This window comes from Lentinus tigrinus (genome assembly GCF_003813185.1).
Source record: "Lentinus tigrinus ALCF2SS1-7 unplaced genomic scaffold L226scaffold_93, whole genome shotgun sequence".
Taxonomy (NCBI): Eukaryota; Fungi; Basidiomycota; class Agaricomycetes; order Polyporales; family Polyporaceae; genus Lentinus; species Lentinus tigrinus.
This window is the reverse complement of record NW_027138002.1, coordinates 1-20,379: the sequence shown is the minus strand read 5'-3', so window position 1 is coordinate 20,379 and position 20,379 is coordinate 1. Positions and strand designations below refer to the sequence as shown.

Here is a 20,379-nt window from a genome sequence, read left to right as displayed (position 1 = left end):
GTGCACCTCCGTACAACCCGGAAGAGCCGATTGTGCTCGGCTCGTGCACCGGCGTGCTCTATAGTGCTCGTCTTTCGCGCTCCCGACAGAACCCATAGAGCACGCCGGTGCACAAGCCGAGCACAATGCGCACCCGCGTGCACGCCGGCCGCCTACAAGCGTGCACCTCCGTACAATGCGGAGCTCAGTTGTACGCTGTGGAGACACAGCAGAACGCCAGGTGTGATATGTAGCTACTTACCTTTGTATCATCTAAGACTGTGAGACGGTCAATACCACACTATTTGAAACGACAGTTCACTCACCCTGTCCAGGCTTCTTGCTACGATGCACCTCTCATTCATGCCGTCGGGGATGTACTTGAATGCGGCGAAGTGTGCAACAACGCCGTGAGCCGGGATGAGCTGCGGCTGCTGCTCGAAGCGGTCGTAGTAAAGGCATGTATCAAGCTCGGGAAACCTTCGGTATGGGTCGTTCGGGATATCGACCGGTGCCAAGTCCGAGTATGCGTCGACAATGAGGTAAGGCTGGGTGATTGTGCAGTTCTCCTCGATGCGATGGTGGTAGAAGATTTGTGAGATCTGTCCTGCCCTCACCATGCCATCATCAGATCGGAAGAGGATGAATGAGTCGCGCAAGCCCTTCGCTCTTGTGGCAAAGCGAATACCCTTCTGGTGTATAGACGAAACGAACTGTCCTGCGGGATGCAGGCGAGCCTTGCCGTCATTTGCAGGACTGTGGGCAGATAGGAAGGGTGCGGGTGTTCGAAAGGCATTGACGTGCTCGAGGAGCATCTGGTAGACATCCGCGGTTAGGGCACTCTCCTCATGCCGATCGTACATGAAGTCAGCTTTGTCGAGGTCGGCGCCATTGGAGGCGAGGATGTCGGTTACTCGGGTGCCCCGGACAGTATCACTGAAAGCCCTCTCAAAGCTTTTCACCATGACGTCGTACTCTTCAATAGATGGCCACAGGACCGTGCGGATAAGCCACCGCAAGGCTGTCCCGATGTACCAGTAACGCATGAACGTCGTTGCCATCTCAGCTATGCAGAGGACGAGACGACATGTTAGAATTTTCTACTCCTGGTTAACGAAGGATACTGAACTTACCAGCCTTGAAGTTGGTCTTCAGGCGTTGCAGCAACCCGTTGTACCGCTCGAAAGGATAAGTCCACCAACCATGGACTGGGCCGAATGCGTCGAGGAAACGTCGCAGGTGCAGGGCGAGGTGATGATTAGGGACAAGGGTATGATGATAGATCCGGATGAGGCCTCGTAGATATGCCTCCATGTGATGCTCGTACGCCGCGGCTCGAACGGGCGTCATAGATCTACGAGAGGCGAAGTCTGCGGCGACGACAAGATGTATGTAGTTCTTCAAGGCTTCAAGCTCTTCGGGGTCCGAGTTTGCAGTACCCCAACGTCGGACTAGAGTGATCACCGCATTCACAGTACATGCAGTACGCCAATGGTCGGCTTTGAGCTTGCCGCCTTTAGCTGTACCGAAGGTCGACGGCACCTTCTCAAGCCAAGAAGGCACGATCGTGGCTGATATGTCTTCCTGTATCTGCAGCAGGTCTTGACTGCTCGGGGCGAATCGAGTCGGCTTGGGAGGCTCATCATATGGGAGACGATATTGTTGGGTCGCCTCAGCCATTGGGGGCGGAAGCTCGAGCTTGTGGATACCATTTGCGTCAACCTATGACGAAGACAACGTTCAGCATCCAGTGGCAGACAGATAATGTATGTCCTGACCCATTCCAATAGCACGACAGCATATTCTCGTCGGGTCGGGTTTCCCGAGGTGTGTCCGATGACACGATTGAACCGTGCGACACCAGAGAGGTAGTCCTTCCTCATGCTAGCGAGGGTGTTCTCCACTCGGTTCTCCATGGCGGTACGTATGCGTCTCAGCTGTGTCTCCTGCTCCTGCGGCGTGTGTAGGGCACTGTTCGCTCCCTTCTGACCTCCGGAGCGGCCAATCTTCCATAGATCACGCCAGTGATGACGGAGTTCGCCTAGAAAGATATTGTGCATGACGTCCAAGACGGCGAAGCGTGTGAAGTCCCAGTACGGGAGACGCAGTAGCTCTGACCAACGAATGCCGTGCTGGGTGAAGATGGCTTCTCGTTTAGCATCGGAAGTAGCGTCTCGCCACTCGCGCGCCAGGTGGAGGTGCTCAGACCATGTCTTCGCGCGAGGCCACTGGGAGCGTTCAAGATTGCAGATGTCCGAATGTGGGAGCATGCAGAAGGAGCAGAAGTAGGTTGCGCTATGGCCGCCAACCCCCGCGGCCTTGCGCACAGCGGGGAGATCGCAGACAAGCGGAATGAGAGCAGCCAGAGCCAGACCCCCACTCTCTTTCCCACTTCTCTCGACGTATATCCCGGTGTTCCAGAGCGCGAGGAGTTCGTCGACGAGGGGCTGAATGAGGCTATTGATCTCGAAGACGGTCGGCTCTCGAGGACCAGGAATCACCCCAGCGAGGTAAATGTTCTCCGGACGATAGCGCAGATGTGGAGGGAGATTGAGACAAGCCATGTAGATGGCTCCGATGGAGTGGGACTTTCCGCCTTGTTTATTGCCGAAGGGGTTGAACCAGTCAATGAACAAACTGAAGACGAGATGGATGGACCCGTCCAGCTGAACGGAGAACAATGTTTCCCCGTCCGGACCCTTGAACTCCTGAATGGCTGGTGCACCCATGATGTCGTCACACTTCGTGGACGTGTTCTGCTTCCACGCGTTGCGCATGATGTCCCGCATGCCGGGGCGGCGGAGTAACTGTGTGAGCCAGACCTTCAACGAATGATATGGATAGATACGGAGCGCTCTGAAGACCGAGCGTGGTGGATCGGACTTGTGCTTCGGACCGATCACCTCCTTCTTCACGAGAAGCGCGCCGCATTGAGGTTGGTCTGTCTCTTGTCGAGTGCAGTGATGGGGGTACGGATCGTCGGGCTTGGATGGATCAGGTGGATAGATGGCAAAACAGTCCAGACAGCAGGCGTATCGCGTAACATCGGGTTCAACGCCAAGCATATCGATGACTGTTCGAATGTCCAGAGGGATGCTCTGCAAGAGCGCAGCCTGTTCGGGAGTCAGGCTTGATCGAGTTACCGTGCGATCGACGAGGCTGAAGGTCAATGCACCAAACAGCACGACACGCAGGGTGGCGAGGACGTACTCCACCTGGGGGAAGGAGAGGGAGGCGATCGAATGGCAGATGGTCACCATCAGCAATGCTGCGACGATGAACGGCGGTAGATCCAAGCCTGAGGGACGTTGAGCTTCAGCCGGCAATGAGTATATGTGTCTTTGCGAATACGATGGAGATGCATACGGAGTACAAGAGCATCAGGCTCATTCTGGGTCGGATCGGCATTGAAATCAAACAACGTCTCGTTGATCAGGCGAGCCCACGCCCTGTTTCTGAGCCCGGCGAGACGGCTCAGCTCCTCGCGTAGCTTCTTGACCTGGCCAGCGTAGCACCCGTCGACATACTTATCGCCCACTGCTGGAAGGTCTCCGTATTGAAGAAGCTGCTCGTGAAGCCAATCTTGATAGGCACGGAAGACCGCATTATCGCCCATGTTCCCGTCAAGCTCGCCAGGCGTGTCAGTGGCTGACGTGGGCTTGTTGAGGAAGACAAGTCTCGGTTGAGCAGGGATGGAAGCGGCTCGCACGTCGCGAGCAGAGTTAAGCTTCGAGACGAGTTCCGTACGCTGATGGACAGCATGGCGATCCTGCGGAATAGAAGTGATCGTGAGTCCGTACGTATGGAAGGATTCAGCACCGAAGACTTACAACCTGTGCAGATGAGGTAGTAGCGCGCTCCGGGCGACCTGGTTCGTCGCTGTGGCGGATAGGTATCCGCGCGGTCGGGTTAGACCCACTATTGTGCAATGCCTCCAAAAGGATCGCATTCTCCGTCTTGTTTCTGGCCTGTCCAGCAGCGGCTTGACGGATCTTGTCCCGGGCATTGTGCTGCTTGTATATCCTAGACGGCTGTGACTGCCCAGCCTGTAGTTCACCGCGGGCGTCGTAGTACTTGAACACGATGCACTCGCTGCATCTGCAGACGGGCATTCCGGTGGAGGGGGCCGGCGGACTACGAGGGAGGACGAGGGAGGACGTTGAAGGGCAAAGATGCCATTTGATAAGATTAACATCACATGGACACCGGCGAGCGACTACAAGGACATCAATAGACGAAATTACATTTATTAATTACAAGGTACTCGTCAAAATCGGGACCAGATCACTAGGATGGCAATGGAACCGTATGGCGAGATCTTGCTCTTTCCCAAATAGGGTGGACCGAACCGTCCGTGTGAGATGGGTTGTTCACCGGTCGATCAAGAGGGGGTCGGGGCCACATGCAGGAGAGGATGACGAGAACCACCACTGATAGAGCAGAAAATATCATAAGGCGTGGCGTGCCGAGCGCAAAGACACGTCGCTGCGATTCCAGAATTGATCAGCTAGCGCGGTATAATGGATGGTTGCTGAGAACATACCAAGAACATGTCAGCATAGGCAGTGTGCGCACAAGGCTTCACAACGTCTTTTTCGGCCGCGATGTGCACCTCCTACACATATCCACATAGTGAGCATAGAAACATTGTCGATGCAATATCACATACCTCTTTCGCATCTGCAAAACTCTTGCTCGCCGGTGAGGAGAGTTCAGGGTGAGGGATCGAAACGCAGGTCGAACTCGGTGAGGCATCTTCAAGGACTTGAGGCGTCCACGGAGGACTTATGAGGTCTTGCTCCAACTTCGCGATGCGTCTCTGATCCCGCGATGCTCTCGCCTTGAGCGTGACGACATTGTGCTTGGCGGATGCGAGCTTGCCGCGAAGACCGCGAACCGAACGATTCCAGTCTTGACGTTTAGAGATTCTCAGGGCCTCTCTGGTATGCCCTGAGACGACTGAGTGAGCGAAGAAGTGAGGATGGGAGACGATGCTTACTATCCCCGCGAGTTAACGCGTTATATGCCACGCGCAAAGTGGTATCGACACCAGACATCTTGTCTAACACGCGTTTGTCCATTGAGGGAGTCCGTACAGTGCCTTTGGCATCCTGAGGATCCATGCGGACAGAGTGAGGAGCGCGTGTGAGCGTATATGGAGCGTATACAGGATGCAATCACATACGTGTTCACAGACCAGTCTGGAGATACCATGTAACAATCCAGCGGACGACGCGGATAGTACTTCAAGCTCATCCAGGAGAGTTGCATAAAGCTCAGATCCTTCTAGGTTGTCATATGGACCGAATGCGCGCAGCTGAGGGCCAGTCGCCCTCCCAAGTTCGTGTGGCTGGGCTTCTGCATGCTTCCCGCGCCGGTCTCGCACTTTGGGCGTGAGTTTGGAAGTACTGGAGGGTGCAGGACTGGCGGTGAGCGTGGGGGAATAAGAGAGTAGAAGTGGCGAGGAGAGTGGTTCGAACGCGCTTGCTGGGTCCTCGTCGCGCTCTTCGGCGTTCAGGCCGAGCTCAGCGCTTAATGTGAGCATTTCAGAGGTCTCGGTTTCGTCGTGGGGCAACATATGGTCTAAGTCGAGGGACGACAGAGATGGGGTAGAACACACAGACATGGCGGGACGAGTGTAGGATAGAACCACAGCTGGCGGGTGTCGGTATAGTCAATGTCGGGCAAGGTGCTTTGTATTCACTTTGTATTTACCAGCCACACACGTATAGCAGCGAGATCAAAGCCAGCTCTAATTGATACGGGTACAGTTACATTGTCCTTTGCACATCGAAAATAAGCGGAGCCAACGCCCCCGGTGGTCATAACCGTCTAGATGACGACCACCCGAGCCCGTCCGCCATCGTGGATCGTCCGAAAGCGAGGCGAGTGCCACACTGCCTGTCATCGAGATCATCAGTGAGCAAAACGTGGAGGTTGCGCACAATATACTCACTTAGATGAACTCATATCCCTGTGGGGGGTTCAGCATGGTGGACATGTGGCACCAATTCTGCCCGCACTTAGACCAGTGCGTGACAACGCCCCTGTCATCATCGTCGGCAGAATACCATACCCCGATGTGATATAACGCAGGGTGGTGGTTTGGTTGGCCTCGCGTGGCTGAACGTAGTCCACTAGTCCATCGCACGAACGTCTTGCGTTCTTCGTCCTCACTGCCAGAGCGTTGCACGAGCTTGGACGTGGTGCGAAGCATGAATTCTTCAAGAAGAGGTAGACCTAACAACGCTTTAGACCACGTTGTGGTGTCATTCCATGCGCGACGGGTCGACAGTCGGCCACGACGACACTGCATGGTGTCATAGACGTTTAGAGCAGCACATAGGCTCATAGGAACAAGACTTACCTTGTGCGAAGGCTTTTCCATGAGCTTGAGTTTCCTGACACCCGAGCAGCTGGCCACAACGCTCAGCAAGACATCGTGATCGTTCGCGGGGAAATCGATCGTGAGGGCATACAAGGAGGGGAGTGGCAGTGGCAATGAACGAAGTAGAAGCGAGGTGCTGCAGGCGCCGTCTGGAGAGCTCATGGTCAGGCGAAACGTCCCCTGATTGACAAAGGACGAAACGCATGGTGCAGGCCCTGTGACACACTTGAGGTGCGGGAGGTGGGATGCGCTAAGCGGACACGGGGATTCAGTCGATGAACAAGCATCCAATGTCAGAATCGACATTCTGTCGTGGGCAGCAAGGAAAGGCCGGAGTAGAGCATGCGGGATATTGGTACGGAAGAAGCGCAGTTCTGGGAGGATGATGTTGTCCAGGATGCCGGGAACGTCTGAGTCGGGGAGCGAGAGAAGGAGATCGAGGTCGACGAGGTTTGGGGCCAGGCAAAGGCACCGTTGCAAGGAGGCCACGGAGAACTGTTCATAGATTATAACTCTCAGATCCTCCAGCCTTCGTCCTACACTCGGTCTCGCAGCGGCACGATCGCCGAAGGAGTCGAGGTCAGCGGATGACGTGATACGTAGGCCAACCTGCGCAGAGCAGTTGTTAGTTGGGTCTACGACTGACATTACTTGCGTGACTCACCTGAACGACCTCCTTGTGAGAGAGAATGAGAGACATGTCGGTAGCGAGGGTAACGAGGGAAATAGACGTGTGGTTGGAACGAGAGGAATAGAGAGAGCGAGAGCCACTGGAACTCGACGGCCATGTCAAGCTTGAGAAACAAAGAGCCTTAAGAACAAGGACTCCCAGCGGAGTCTTTCGTTGTTCGTTGTTAGTGGGGTTTCGTCTTGGCTCATTGTATGCGTGCTGGCAGTGGAAAGGCTGACGACGCGGTGCCTTACTAGGCTGGTGAGGACAGGCGCTCGCGCCACGGGACCGCGGCCGGGTCCTTGCTGCACACGCGCCACCGGCGCTACGAAGATGAAGCAGAACAAATCATTATGTATCGCACGGACTACGCATCTAGGAGCATACAACAGCAGACGGAACACGGCGGAAGTACAATTTGTACAGGGATAGGTCGGAGGCGTGAGGGAGCATTGGCGAGAGCGTGAAGGCTGTCTACTCGTTAGAGCCTGTAGCGGCATCAGCCACAACGTACTCGGGGGGGACAGCATGCGGATTCTCGACCATCGGAATGGTATCGAGGACGGTCTCCAACATGTCCTGTATCTCAACGCGACGAGTGGCGAGAAGGCCCTTAGCCCCAGCCACGACACCGGTGAAGGCCCAGAAGGCGGTATCCTCCTGGAACTTGATGTAGTGGTAGACATTCTCGTGGAAGATGCCGACCGTCAGCTTCGACTGTGCACGAGCCGTGAGCAAGCATAAGCTGAGACGTGGACATAGACTTACACTCTCGCTGAAGTCAAACAGGATGTCGTCCACGATGGGAGAGCAGACAATCACGTTGGGAGGCCTGGCACTGAGGCACTCCTGCACAAGCTCGCACACAATGAGGGCGACTGGGCTGCCGGTGAGATCAATCAGCAGCGAGAGTGCGAACAAAGGACTCACAGGTGTCGGAGGCGCACTGAACGACCATAACCCTGGTGCGAGACACGCGGGCAAGACCGTCCTCCTGGCAGATGGTCTTCGCATTGTCGAACTTGATGACGGCTTTCCTATATACCACTTCAGCGTCAGTACATGCATGTGAGCACGGAAACAACATACACGTACTCGAACAAAGGCATGTTGTGGGTAGGAGGGAGAAGTGCTGAGCTGAGACGAGGGTGGGTGGCGAGAAGAGGGATGGCTCGTCGACTCGTCGAGAGGCGTTGGATGATGGGGAAGGAGTAGAGGAGCGCGTTCGTCTGAGGGTGATATATACCCGGGACAACAAAGCATGTCGCGCACCTAGCTTAGCCTCCACGAGGCTGCAGGAATCCAGCTGGGCTCCGGAACACGAAGTCGCCCTACAGATCTTGAGCGTGTAGAGCATTCTGCGTCGATTGCAGTATTTCCTTGCGTATGTAACCAGTTGTAGAGTGCCGAACACGCCGGATGTTATGTTGATGGGGGAGGGGGAGCGGAGGTCATTGTCAAGGTTCAAGGTTGCAGAGCACAACAAGCTAGCGCCGTTGTGCGGTACCGGTGACATCAGATGCGCACGTGATCGTGCCTCGGCGCGTGTGATGCACGCGTCTTCAGCACCGAGTGGCGTCCGCCGTCCCTCCTCCCTCCTCCTCCGATCGTTTATCACTGTCAGCAACGCGCCGTCTTCTCTTGTCGTGCACTCATTCAGTTATGGCTCTCCGCTATCGAGAACTTCACAAGATGTCTAACGGCCACACCAAGGGCATCACCAATGTTGTCTTCAGCCCTAGTGGGACGTATTTGGCCACCGGTGGCCTCGACGGACGTATCTGCATCTGGGACGTCGATAGCGGCAGACTCTGTTATGTTTACACGGGGCCTAGCGAGGTTCTTGAGCTTGTATGGCCGTCTAGCGATCCAGGGCTCATGTGTGGCTTGGGCGATGGACACATCGCGTGGATGTCTTTTGGCGGGGTAAAGTACGATTACGTCCCTCTGTTGCTCAAATTGACCATTTCACTGCTCTAGGACACGATAGAGATTTCTGGCTTTTTTGCTCAGCGATACCCCGTCGAATGTTTGGCTCCCAACGCTACCTTACTGGCATCGGGTGCCGGGCCAGAGTTGTCGATTTGGCAGTGGCAACGAGACGGTGGTAAGTCCTCGTCGAGGCTGTCCGTCGGTACTCTCCTGTCTCAAATGATTGTGTTATTTAGTTCCGAATTACGTCCACAAGAAAACCCTCGACGGACCCCCGAAGAACTCACACAATGAAGCCAAGGAGATCCTCGTAACAAGCATCCGGTGGATTCCATCGCAGCAGCGCCTAGCAGCAACTTACCTCTATCATGGTATCGTGTAGGTATCGCGTATCTCTTCTTTGCTAGCTTCGCTCACCACACCCAGCCTCTATGATATTTCAACCTGGATGCGGGTTCGTACGTTTCCGCTGAGCGGTCTAGTGTACGTGATATTCCCTTCGAGTACGCGTGCTTCATTCACTCCCTTCACAGTGCCTTCGCCAGCATTTCCCATGACGGCAGCCTGATTGCTGTCTCCAACGTCGACCGCGGCTTCGACGTATATTCTCTCGCTTCGGGCGATCCAGTCTGCACGGTTGACCACAAGGTTCTGCGCAAAGTTCCGACTCCGGCAATCTGGATTCACGGCGGTTTCGCCCTGTTGGGCGGAACTACTGCGGGGCAGTTGACGGTATGGGACATCACGGACTTCCTCGGTCGGGAGGAAGGTGCTGGCCCTGCTGAGGTGCGCGTCCTCTATCAACTGTCTATCCCCAAGCAAGCGGAGTGTCTGGCCATCGCAGTACGTATCTATTCCCAATAGCGATGCGGCTAGATACTCATTCGCACTAGGCCTGCTACCTACCCGACACCGATGAGTTTCTCATAGCTGCGGGCGTCACGAACGTCGACAGTCCGTCGCCCTGCGTGATATGGAAAACTATAGAACAATTTCAAGAATCTCGTAAGTACGTTCGTGCATCGAGATGCTTCCTGATTACTTAGGCGTTGCATGCAGGTCAAACACACGATTTACCCCAGCAGGTCCGAAACTCCGATGACCAGTCGTCGGCGAACTCCTCCGGTTCTCTTGCCTGGGCTGTGTCGTTTTTCTGTATTCTCATCCTCATCCTGACATGGTTCCCCGCGCCTGCTCTTGGACTGTAGCAACTGCATGTAGCTACTAATTTCCCCCGAAGTAATCTGATGTCACGATCAAAAGCTTGGGACGCCTCCGGGTCCGGTGAGTGTGAGAAATAATCGACGAGGTAAGAAGGATCATTATGCCATCGGCCTCGTTGAGGACTTCCCTTTGGTCGTTGATTCACTAAGCATCTTTATGAAGATGAGTGGCGTGAGGACAACGTCGTTCTAGCACACTCAACCCCTTCAGGCCACGTTTCAGCATCTCCACTCACCGCCTCGTCAACGTTTCGCTCAACATCATCTCTCTCGTTCTACTCTGCTTCACCCATGGCTCGCAGGAAGGGCCCTCACTACAACTTTCACGCTAGTGTGGAGAAGACTGAGGCAGGTCCGACATTCTTGGACTTCGCCTCGCCTGCGCCACCGTACTGTGTCCGCCCTCGACTGCCCACCATATTGAGGGAATTTGGGAAGATGTCCTCGTGAGTGCCTCCTCACTGGTTGTCAGCTAAATCCTCACCATGAACCGTGAACAGTGCACTACCCGTGAAAGCAGAGCCCGCCGAGAATGCGCCACTGTGGACGCGTCCACGATCGCCAAGGGCTCCGTCCTCGGCGAAGTCTGCAACCACCCTCTCGTCTGTGAACATGGCTGCGCGCAACATATCCTCACGAACACCTACTCCCGCCGCGTCGTGGGTAACAACCCCTGCTCCCTCTGTGGGCTCGGTTACTCTGGATCCGAGCTACCGTCCTCCGCCCTCTGTTAGCTGCCCGGGCACACCAGTGCTGTCCAAGTTCGAACCCATGGACGTTGACCCTGAATCGGAGTCCGAACAGTCTCGCGACACCGCACGTTCGTCCACGCGTATAGCGCATCGGAAAGCGCAGCAGAAGACCGCCCTGAGCCAGACGGCACCCTCGGTGCCCACCCCCGAACTTGCTCTGTGCCTTCCATCCCTGGATCCATACGTACGTCCTTGTTGTCGTCCTTGGAATTACCGTCACAACTGATGTCATGATTGTTAGCTTTACGATTCCTCCGACTTTCCTCACGCCCAGACTCAGGAGGAAAAGGCTGCAGAGCGAAAAGGCAAAGGCAAAAGCAAGAGTGCGCAGGAAGACAACGTGTGGTGGCACGTCAAGGTCGGCAAGGGTCAGCCTCTGCCCATCTCTCAGCAAGCGCTGCGTTACCCGCCCGACCTTACTCCGCACCCGACGCTGCACGTTGGAGACCTGTTCTATCACCACTCTATGCGGGGTATCCAGCTCTGGCAGTGGTCTGAAACCCCTAACACACTCGGTGAATGGCGACCCGTCCTTCTGGGGATCAAGCGAGATGTCGATGACAGACTGCTTGGACTTACCCCAGGCCTGAAGCCCTCGTGGGTCACCAAAGGCCATTACCGAAGGATGAAGACGACAGGTACGATGCACCCGTTTATACACTGTCCTGAATAGCTCTGCTGACGCTGCCTGACGATGTAGTGCCTGTGTTCATCCTTCCGCAGTAAGCTACGTAGTATTGAGCGCTGGCCAGTATTATGCCTGTATGCGCCTGCATGAGTGTACCTGCCCATCTATCCTACTGTATCCCGTAATTACTGTGAATTCGATTACCTTTGAGACAGATTTCCCTCGCGTTGGCCCGCGTTGGCCCACCTTCGCACAAGAAGGGTAACACCGCGTGACAATGCCAATGGTCGCCTCTACTCGCCTACGGCGCGGGGTCCCTTGCACTCGAAAGCCTGGGATACTTCGCGATTGGAGAAGTACGCTACTACATGTACGAATGGATTCACTCGCGTCACAATGGACGGTTTGGGCAACAGGGCATCCAAAGGGCTCGAAGGCTGAGAAACGACGTTGTGAAGGAGAAAGGGGCACGGATCGTCGGCGAACCGCTGAGGGTTGGTGGCGAAAGCTTCAAACCCCCTCCCGCCGCAACGACGAGGCCGGCGGTGCCGCCTGCACGTGTGCGGGTGCCGGTGCGGTGTGGGGGAGGATGAGGATGGGAGGGTTTCGAGGGACGACCACCGACGCCCTTGAAGACACCGTGCGAGGGTGTGAAGCGCGACGTGCTGGGGAGGAATGTCCTGTGCTTGGACTCTTCCGCTTCTCGATCTCAGCCGCATCCGCTTCTCGTACGTCTCGTGCTTGAAGTTTCCCAGCTTCCAAGAGGAGAACCATGCGGAGAGGACAGCCATGGAGAAACGGATTCCGGGGACACCGACAATGAAGACAACGATCCTCCTGCTTGAGTGCACCGACGTCGTTCGTGCCGTCGCCAGCCATGAGCGCCACGTAGCCGAGTGTCTTGAGTTGTCGAGTGTGTGAAAGGGTGCAAGGAGACGCCGACGGTCCGGCATCGGCGAGGAGCGGTACCGGTGCCGAGGAGACATAGCGCCACGAGGCTGCCGGAATGGCGCCCAACAGGTGACCCGGAACGCCATCGCAGCTAGGCGCTCTGGATTGTGGTTATTTGGATCCTTGATTCCCCCAGCCGATGAGGGAGTCTCATCTGTGCGTGGACGCACATGTGCCAGAGAGCGCCGCGTTATTTTCCGAGGGTAATCTTATTTGGGCCTATGCTAATAGTGGGAATCCTGGCATGGTGAGATCGAGCTTGGAATGGCCTCAATTAGAAGCGTAGCGTACCGTCGATTACTGGACGACCAATGTGCGCAAAGATTATAGCTATTTGTGGCCATCTTTGAGTGCGAGTAAGTCGCTGCGGTACTTTGGAGGGGATAATAGGCTCTGACGCTCGTGCGACAACTGCACTTCAGCGTACTCCTCCACTCCCTCATATATCTCCACTCACCTTTCGAGCCATGAACGCCCCAACCAATACCACCACCCCGCACCAGCCGAGCCAGACGGAGCAGGACCGTATGTGGGCAAAGCTGCAGGCATGGGACATGATCCCGGACGGGTACGGAGTGCGAAAGAGGGAGAAGAAGAGGGCGATGAACGGCTGCCTCGAGCTACGAGGAGACTCGACAGCGAATGCCCCGTCGACTTCTAAGTGACTCAAGTGGGCAAGCTCCTCGTCGTCGTCGTCGGTATGTTGTCGGGAATGCGCTCCTCGGGAGGTATGTTGCTGCGCCAGTCGTCGGTGGTAAGGCAGGCCTAATGTACTTTGTTAAGCACAAGCAATATCGCAAAAACACATAGACTCGCCTTCGTTAGAGTTTGATTGTCCTCACGGAGTGCAGCCGTCGGCCTTGGAGTCGACATCCGGACCACGCGAGACAAACACGTCCCGAATGTCGCAGAAGTTCTCGCCGCCGTGGCAGTAGGGGTGTTGGGGATATTTCTTGGATTGCATTGAGTTTTGAGTACGGGAGGGAGGAGGAGTAAGGATCCCAGCGATTGTACTGTTTCGGATGATTATTCGTTCACTCGGCAACCGTCTCGTGAGATCTGAATCTCGATCGATCAAAAAAGGAAGTTAGAGTTTACGTACCATGTGGGGGGGGCGCGTACACCATCCGCCTGGGAAAATAACGAGTCCATTCAACCTATATACGTGGACAAACTTCGTGTATATGTTAGATACGACGCATCTCTCGCTCCTCGTCGTCGAGGTCCGTCGTCCAGGGATCTTTGAACACTGTGCTGTTCGTCGCCACGCGTAGCGTACCCTATCGCCCGGCCGCGTCACTCGAGTCGAGACGCGCAAAGCCAAACGGGCTGGGTGTAATTCCACGACGACGGAGGCGATTAGCGGATGCACTCGCGATGCACTACGATACGTACCTCCACGTGCCAAGCGCTCAAGTGTGCATTCGTGTCGCTACTGTCGGCCTCAGGCTACGGCCCTCAACGTACACTCTCCGCGCTCTCAAGACTCGGTCCGGAGTAGGTGTTGGACCGCACGACGTCCTCGGCTTCCATCTTCGCACGCGACTCCGAGAAGCCGGGAGAGCGTTAGCAAGTGGGACGGAGCTGGTGAGCATGGTGGGACGTCGCAGTCATGAGGGCCCTGGACATAAGGAGCCCCAGGAAGCCCGTGATTCTGCCAAGGAACCTCCTCGGGGGTAGCGTCCCTCGCCTGTGGTGTCCGTGGTCTTTCGGCGGGAGAGCTGGCCATCGACATACTTCGCTCAGTGAGGATTCCGGATTGCAGATCTCTGCGCCAAGCTGCGAAGCGTGTTCCGCGATTGGCGACGTGTCCCGATGGGGTTGGCCTGACATCGGCATGAGAAGCAGAAAAGAAGAGAAATATGGGGTTGAGATGGGACGCACCGACATGATCCTGATAGCGCGATACGCACTGAGCCGGGTGCCTCTCGGTCGGAGTCCTTCTATGTCGTGCTTGGAATCTGAGACGACGGGTTCAAGACGTTGACCGAGACGGGGGAATGTCGAGCAGAGATGGTGCGAGCAGTCCAGCGTGAAGCGAGGGTGACCTTAATCAGACAACCCCACGATCATGTGATTGGGACGATAACGATCCTGGACCAGTGGACGCGCCTTGAGCTGGCGTGGCTTGCTCCCGATGGCGAACAATCGTCTTTGTCTCTCTTGTCCCAGTAACAAAATATGCTGAAAATTCGCCTTCTTTACTGCTCACTCGTACCACGTCCACCACCTCGCGACGCCACTACCTTTTACTATCCTCCCGGATTTGCTCAGTCTCGTTTTCAATGTCCGTGTATCAGTATGTTCAACATCCCTTCTGTCCACTGGTGGTCTGCTCGACTTACTCTCATTGGCTGCAGGAAAGGCAAGGTGGTCTTCGATATCAAGGACACCATGGTCAAAGGCACCTACTTCACGGGGATCGCTAGCGTCAAGATTGTCGAATGTACCCCCAGTACGAGTAAGTGGCATTCGCTCCTTGGAACACGACTTGCACTCATCATCTCCGTCCGTACAGGTGTTCTCTTGATCATCCCTCCTGCGGACACACAGGCCCCTGAGGCCGAGGAAACTATGTATGTCGACATCATTGACATCGACCCCAAGACGGAACTCAAGCCTGACCTGGTATGTCCATTCACTGGCCGCGTCGGCTTGGCCACTACTGATTCCCTTTGTTATCTAGCGCGCTCGCTCCGTTGAGATCTCAGAATACCCCCGGGAAGACCAACCGGACTTGGCTCCCACGTTCACTGTTACCGTGCTCCTGCCTCGGTCCATTATCTTCTGGGCCTTCATGGAGGCGTACTCGAAGGCCATGTTGAAGTATCACGAGCATCTGTTCGCCGTCGAAGGCATCGTGAACGCTATCATCAATGAAGCCGATGACGACGATATGGACGACGACGAGAACAAGGAGGAGGAGGCCCAGCCTGAGCCCGAGCTTGGTGTTGGCGGTGAGTGAGATGCGCGATGCGACCTCGTACTGCGCACTGCGGGCGGACCTCGCTTTGTGTGGTTTGAGGCGGGCGTTCGGTGCTTTGGTGCGCTGCGGTGTGGTGTGGTGCGATGAGGTGTGGTGCGGTGCAGATTAGGCCGGCGGTTTGGAGAGGGGCGGCGGTGGCGCGTCGAGGCTGAAGCTCGGAGGTCGGGAGATGTCTGTGCACCAATCATTATCCTGTACAAGTCGTCGTGGAGATACATATGCATAAGGCTTGCGCAAATGCCCATTCCATCGCTCGAGGAGATCCAATAGCTGGTCAGACCTCAGCATGATAGCGCCTATCTAATCTGAGGTGATAAGATGATGCGAGACTATGCGCGTCCCGACGGTGCTCTTTGCTTTGTCTTCTCCCTTCATAAACATGGCTGCCCCTCAGCCCCATGCTTGTTCTCACTTCCCATCCATCTCGACGCTCAAGTGGCTCACAACCAAGTGGCTCATCGACACCTCACAATGTCTCTGTGAGTACCCTCCTTCGCCTGCTGTGAAGGCTAGTACTTACCCTACATGCCAGTCCTGAACCCAGAGTCCTATACACCACGTACCAAGACGGCGTGAAGCTGTCATGGTCCCACCCGGGTATCAACGTTTATTCTGCGCTCCCGGTGCAGGTCGCCATCGTCGCACTTGCTTCTGACACTTGTGCGTAGTATTCAGTATTCAATCTTCCTTTGTGTCACCTGTTTGACAACATCCCCAGATGCCCTGCTCGTGTGCAAAGAGAATTCAGATACTCAACCTCGCGTCGACCCGGCGGTGGATCATCTCTTCTCCCATGTTCTCCGCGACGATGTCATGTCGTCGTTTGAGGAGGTGAGCGATACCGATTTATTACGTCTGTTGCATTCGGCTCACGATATCCATCTACAGATGGCACGCACTATCGACGTTTTCCTCTACGACGTTCACCGCCAAGTCTGGCACACCAGATACCATCTGGCGTTCACCTACCCCCAAGATTGGTACCGCATTTCCGGTCTGCTCATCCAGGGCAAGTTGAGGGACGATGTCCGAGCATCCCTGCTTCTCGACACCCTCGAGAGGGCCCGCACCCTGGCCTTCCGGGCGTTGGTCGTCGAAGAGCCAACCGTCGAGGCGTTGGTCGTGGAGGTCGTGAATTCCGTCGAGGAGCCGTCCGTCGTCGAGGAACCCTCCATCGTCGAGGAGCCGTCCGTCCTCGTGGAGCCGTCCGTCGAGGCGGAGCTCGTGGAGGTCGTGAATTCCGTCGAGGAGCCGTCCGTCGTCGAGGAACCCTCCATCGTCGAGGAGCCGTCCGTCGTCGTGGAGCCGTCCGTCGAGGCGGAGCTCGTGGAGGTCGTGAAGTCCGTCGAGGAGCCGTCCATCGTCGTGGAGCCGTCCGTTGAGGCGGAGCTCGAGGAGCCGTCCGTCGAGGCGGAGATCGTGGAGGTCGTGAAGTCCATCGAGGAAGTTGTCAAGGACCTCAGCGAGAGCGTCTTCGACGAGTAAACTTGTGCTTTGCTAGAGCCCCTAGACATATCAAGTTGTTCAATGTTCTCTGTACTGTCATGTCTCGTGTTCAAATGCACCCCTTTTGTACCTAATAGAAGTTGATATTCCCCGGAAGAGATCTGCGTAGTCTTCCTTTTCGCATGCGCTTGTTCAACTTCGTGCACGCGCGTTTGTCCCCGCTCCTTCGCGCGCGCGTTTGTCCGCCGCTCCTTCGCGCGCGCTTTCGTTCACGCTTCGCGCCCGCGCGCTTGTCCACACACTCTTTCGTCCCGCCGCCATTCCTCATCGCCCTTAAGCCTAGCTCACTCTCAAGCTGCGTTCTTATTGGAGGTGCACCGGCGTAGGCTGCATGCCTCAACCTGAAGACGAGCACTTCGCGCGTTTCAATCCCAAACGGTTCGCGAATGATGTGCAAACTAGTACGTGGCCAAACGTCGAGAGGTATGACTGTGCTGATAACGGTGTAGCTCGCAAGCAGGTGAGATGGGATGATGGTTCCCCGACGAAAGGAACTACGGCTATGTCGTCGCCTGGGCTGAAGTCAAACATTCCCTCACCACGCCCCTCCTCCCCCGCACGACCGCGACGTTGCATGGCCGGGCAATCAGTCTCTTGGATCCTCATTATGTGCATCATATTATATCTTCTCGCTCGCGACGGATGGCTCATCCTTCTCGCCGCCCGCCTGTCGCCACTCACCCCGCTCATCACCGCCCCATCGCAATGGTATCTTCCTGTTCCCCTCCCACCTACACACACCCTATCTCCTCAGGTTCAAAGCAGTATCGACGAATACCTAGCTCGTCACTTCCGAGGTCCAGTTCTCCTGCGCGACTTCGCGTTGTCAACTGATGGTGCCATCATATCTCGAGAGCTCACTTCCTCGCATCGCGACACGGATCCTTCCGTTGTCCTCTCGGACGACAATCGTATAGGCAACTGCTGGTACATCCCATCCAGCCACGGCCAAGTGGGGATCGCTCTTCCCACTTTCATTCGCCCTACCAACGTCAGTATTGACCACATCCCTGTTGAGGTGGCTGCGGAACCTGGTCAGGCCCCTCGTAGGATGATTTTGTGGGGCGTGGTGGATGGTGAGCAGAACACTGCCCTGTATCACCAGTTCTCGGAAGAACTCCAAGCCAACGTGTCGGTCAGGCGAATGGCACCTCCACTCGTCTTCGAGGGGGAAGCAGAGCTATTCGTAGTCCTCTCCGAATTCGAGTACAACATCAGTCGACTCGCCCTAGTCCAAACATTCCCCGTTCGCCCAGTTGTCCAGCAGCTCGACTTTGACTTCGGTCAGGTCGTTCTCGAGATCAGCGAAAACTGGGGTGCAGAAGGAACATGCCTGTACCGAGTACGCATTCATGGAGAAAGGGCATGAGTCGTGCACGGTGAGTACATATTATTCTCATTCTGCTGGTACTCATTCGCATTATCCAGCTATGCAAGCCCCATCTGCAACCTCGTAATCCTGCACTCATACGCGTCCTCCAGCTGTTCGTTCGCTTACCGCATCCATCCGCCTTCTGTACGTGTAGACCTTACTTAATCCATGTGTGTCATCGTCTCTACACTGTTCGACGAGCCATAAGACAATGGCAAATCGCCTCCGGGCAAAGATATGGACAAAGTCACATCTATGAGCGATTCCGCTTTGGTAATGCAGCTCTTTGAGCCTCACGGACCCGCCTGCAGCCATATAAGCACGCTAATGGTTGATCGCTCTCAAGCATGCACACCTCACACCCCGCCCCAGCTTCCGAGGCCCCGAGGGGTCCCCCAGCTGAAAGCCCGCACCCTTCCAGTGGACCTGTTCAAGCTGAGCCACACGCATCATCGATTGCTCCTACCGCTGAAACTGTTCAAGCCGAGCCACACGCATCGTCAAGCGCCCCTGGAAGCCACAACTCTCAACTTCCCGCTGTGAGTGGCGCTCCGACACCCAATCATCTCGACAACGCCCCCCTGCCCTCAGTTGGCGCTGCTCTACCCAACCACCAGGCTGTCCCTCTTCCTCTGGGTGACGATCAGGAAGTAACGAATTACGACCCCACCCTGCCCGCTGTGGGTGGCGCGGCTGGCGCTCCTCTCAATAGCCTCACATCGCCGCCACCAAGTGTGCTGCAGAAGCGGCGGCCAGTCGAGCTCAAGCTCATCAACGAGAAGAATACAAAAACAAATCCTTTGGTGAGCCTTATGAAACCCATGGCTCTTGTCCTTGCGCTAATAATGCCTTGCAGGACTGGGCGAAATCTCTAGCAGTTAAGAGTCCGGAACCTATCGGCCGTGGGCGTCAGAAAGTGAGCATACGTCGTCCAAAGGCTGCACAGATGGATGTTTCCGACAAAGATCAGGTGAGTCAGATCTGACGCTTACGTCGTTACCTGCAGTGACCAAGGCAGAACGTACAGGGTAACACGGCCTCCTTCTGGGGAGCCTTTGGGCAGAATCCTCTTACGGCGGAGGAGGAGGAGACTGCCAGAGCGGCTGCTGGACCCTCGTTGATGATTATCGACGAGACACAGCGGTTCGCACCAACGCCCTCCCAGGGCGAACCCATGTCGTCTATCCCGGTGATCGATTCGGCTCAGGTGACATCCACTACACAACCCATCGAGCTCGCGGACTATCCACCCCCGTCTCGATCAGCGCGCGTTCTTGCTGAGAAAAGCACGGAGTACCCGCCTCCTTCGAAGCGCCACAAGAAACCGTCCAAGGAAACGCGCGATATACCCACCCAGTATCAACAACCATCTGCAACCCAGTCGCTCCCCCATGCCACATTTTCTCGGGATCAGTCTGGCGGTGTCCGTTATCCCCAGTTGTCGCCTCAGCGTCAGGATCACTTGCATTCGCACACACAGCACCAACCACCCCCTCACCCTGATGTTCGCGTCCAGTCGCACAACCACCAGAACCATCCCTCGCCCTTCCACTTCCAGGAGCCCCACACTCGACAACAACAGCATCCTCAGCACCTACCCAGGCAGGCACCTGCATTCGCTCATGCCGTCTCAGGTTTCGGCGGCCGCACTTCGGACATGAACGCTCTATTGGGACCAGGGATGCCTGGCGGTGGCCCTTATTCACAGAATGGATTCCGTTCAGACACCCCGAACTATGGTGTCTCGTCTTCCGAGGCCATCCACGACGGCTCCGGAGTGCACTCCGCTTATCAGACCTCGCGGGCACCTGCCCCTCGTATTCACGATGGCTTCGGGGTGCGCCCTGTTGAGCCCGCTGCTCAAGCGCATCGTCGTGCCGAGCCTATCCACGACGGCTTCGGGGTGCGCTTCGCTCAGCAGACCTCGCAAGCACCTGCTCCTCCCATTCACGATGGTTTCGGGGTGCGCTCTGCTGAGCACGCTCCTCAAGC

General features: G+C 56.0%; 9 protein-coding genes across 9 annotated transcripts; 5 read left to right on the top strand and 4 right to left on the bottom strand.

Annotated features, from left to right (window-relative positions):
* Positions 1–269: 269 nt before the first annotated feature.
* Positions 270–2,039, bottom strand: L226DRAFT_474387 (uncharacterized protein; the record flags this gene model as incomplete). The annotated part of the gene is made up of 3 exons (XM_067676581.1): positions 270–1,045; positions 1,113–1,701; positions 1,758–2,039. 3 exons carry the CDS (start codon positions 2,037–2,039, stop codon positions 270–272), a joined length of 1,647 nt encoding a protein of 548 aa, XP_067528372.1.
* Positions 2,040–3,002: 963 nt separating this feature from the next.
* On the bottom strand, positions 3,003–3,263 carry L226DRAFT_444588 (uncharacterized protein; the record flags this gene model as incomplete). The annotated part of the gene is made up of 1 exon (XM_067674865.1): positions 3,003–3,263. A coding segment is annotated over one exon (261 nt), but the record flags the coding sequence as incomplete, so codon positions are not given.
* A 2,672-nt stretch (positions 3,264–5,935) lies between these two features.
* Positions 5,936–7,015, bottom strand: L226DRAFT_474393 (uncharacterized protein; the record flags this gene model as incomplete). The annotated part of the gene is made up of 2 exons (XM_067676584.1): positions 5,936–6,289; positions 6,347–7,015. The coding sequence occupies 2 exons, from the start codon at positions 7,013–7,015 to the stop codon at positions 5,936–5,938; spliced, it is 1,023 nt and encodes a 340-aa protein (XP_067528370.1).
* Positions 7,016–7,511: 496 nt separating this feature from the next.
* L226DRAFT_576947 (uncharacterized protein) lies at positions 7,512–8,146 on the bottom strand (the record flags this gene model as incomplete). Its single annotated transcript, XM_067685478.1, has 4 exons — positions 7,512–7,754; positions 7,806–7,915; positions 7,968–8,074; positions 8,133–8,146. The coding sequence occupies 4 exons, from the start codon at positions 8,144–8,146 to the stop codon at positions 7,512–7,514; spliced, it is 474 nt and encodes a 157-aa protein (XP_067528369.1).
* Positions 8,147–8,729: 583 nt separating this feature from the next.
* On the top strand, positions 8,730–9,833 carry L226DRAFT_474390 (WD40 repeat-like protein; the record flags this gene model as incomplete). Its single annotated transcript, XM_067676582.1, has 5 exons — positions 8,730–8,963; positions 9,018–9,144; positions 9,206–9,347; positions 9,396–9,452; positions 9,503–9,833. The coding sequence occupies 5 exons, from the start codon at positions 8,730–8,732 to the stop codon at positions 9,831–9,833; spliced, it is 891 nt and encodes a 296-aa protein (XP_067528368.1).
* Positions 9,834–10,483: 650 nt separating this feature from the next.
* Positions 10,484–11,670, top strand: L226DRAFT_576945 (uncharacterized protein; the record flags this gene model as incomplete). The annotated part of the gene is made up of 4 exons (XM_067685477.1): positions 10,484–10,638; positions 10,693–11,128; positions 11,186–11,582; positions 11,645–11,670. 4 exons carry the CDS (start codon positions 10,484–10,486, stop codon positions 11,668–11,670), a joined length of 1,014 nt encoding a protein of 337 aa, XP_067528367.1.
* Positions 11,671–14,824: 3,154 nt separating this feature from the next.
* On the top strand, positions 14,825–15,488 carry L226DRAFT_576944 (uncharacterized protein; the record flags this gene model as incomplete). The annotated part of the gene is made up of 3 exons (XM_067685476.1): positions 14,825–14,984; positions 15,042–15,151; positions 15,210–15,488. 3 exons carry the CDS (start codon positions 14,825–14,827, stop codon positions 15,486–15,488), a joined length of 549 nt encoding a protein of 182 aa, XP_067528366.1.
* Positions 15,489–15,980: 492 nt separating this feature from the next.
* Positions 15,981–16,994, top strand: L226DRAFT_576943 (uncharacterized protein; the record flags this gene model as incomplete). Its single annotated transcript, XM_067685475.1, has 4 exons — positions 15,981–15,988; positions 16,042–16,169; positions 16,228–16,340; positions 16,398–16,994. 4 exons carry the CDS (start codon positions 15,981–15,983, stop codon positions 16,992–16,994), a joined length of 846 nt encoding a protein of 281 aa, XP_067528365.1.
* Positions 16,995–17,622: 628 nt separating this feature from the next.
* L226DRAFT_474391 (uncharacterized protein) lies at positions 17,623–18,384 on the top strand (the record flags this gene model as incomplete). Its single annotated transcript, XM_067676583.1, has 1 exon — positions 17,623–18,384. The coding sequence occupies one exon, from the start codon at positions 17,623–17,625 to the stop codon at positions 18,382–18,384; it is 762 nt and encodes a 253-aa protein (XP_067528364.1).
* Between the last annotated feature and the right edge of the window lie 1,995 nt (positions 18,385–20,379).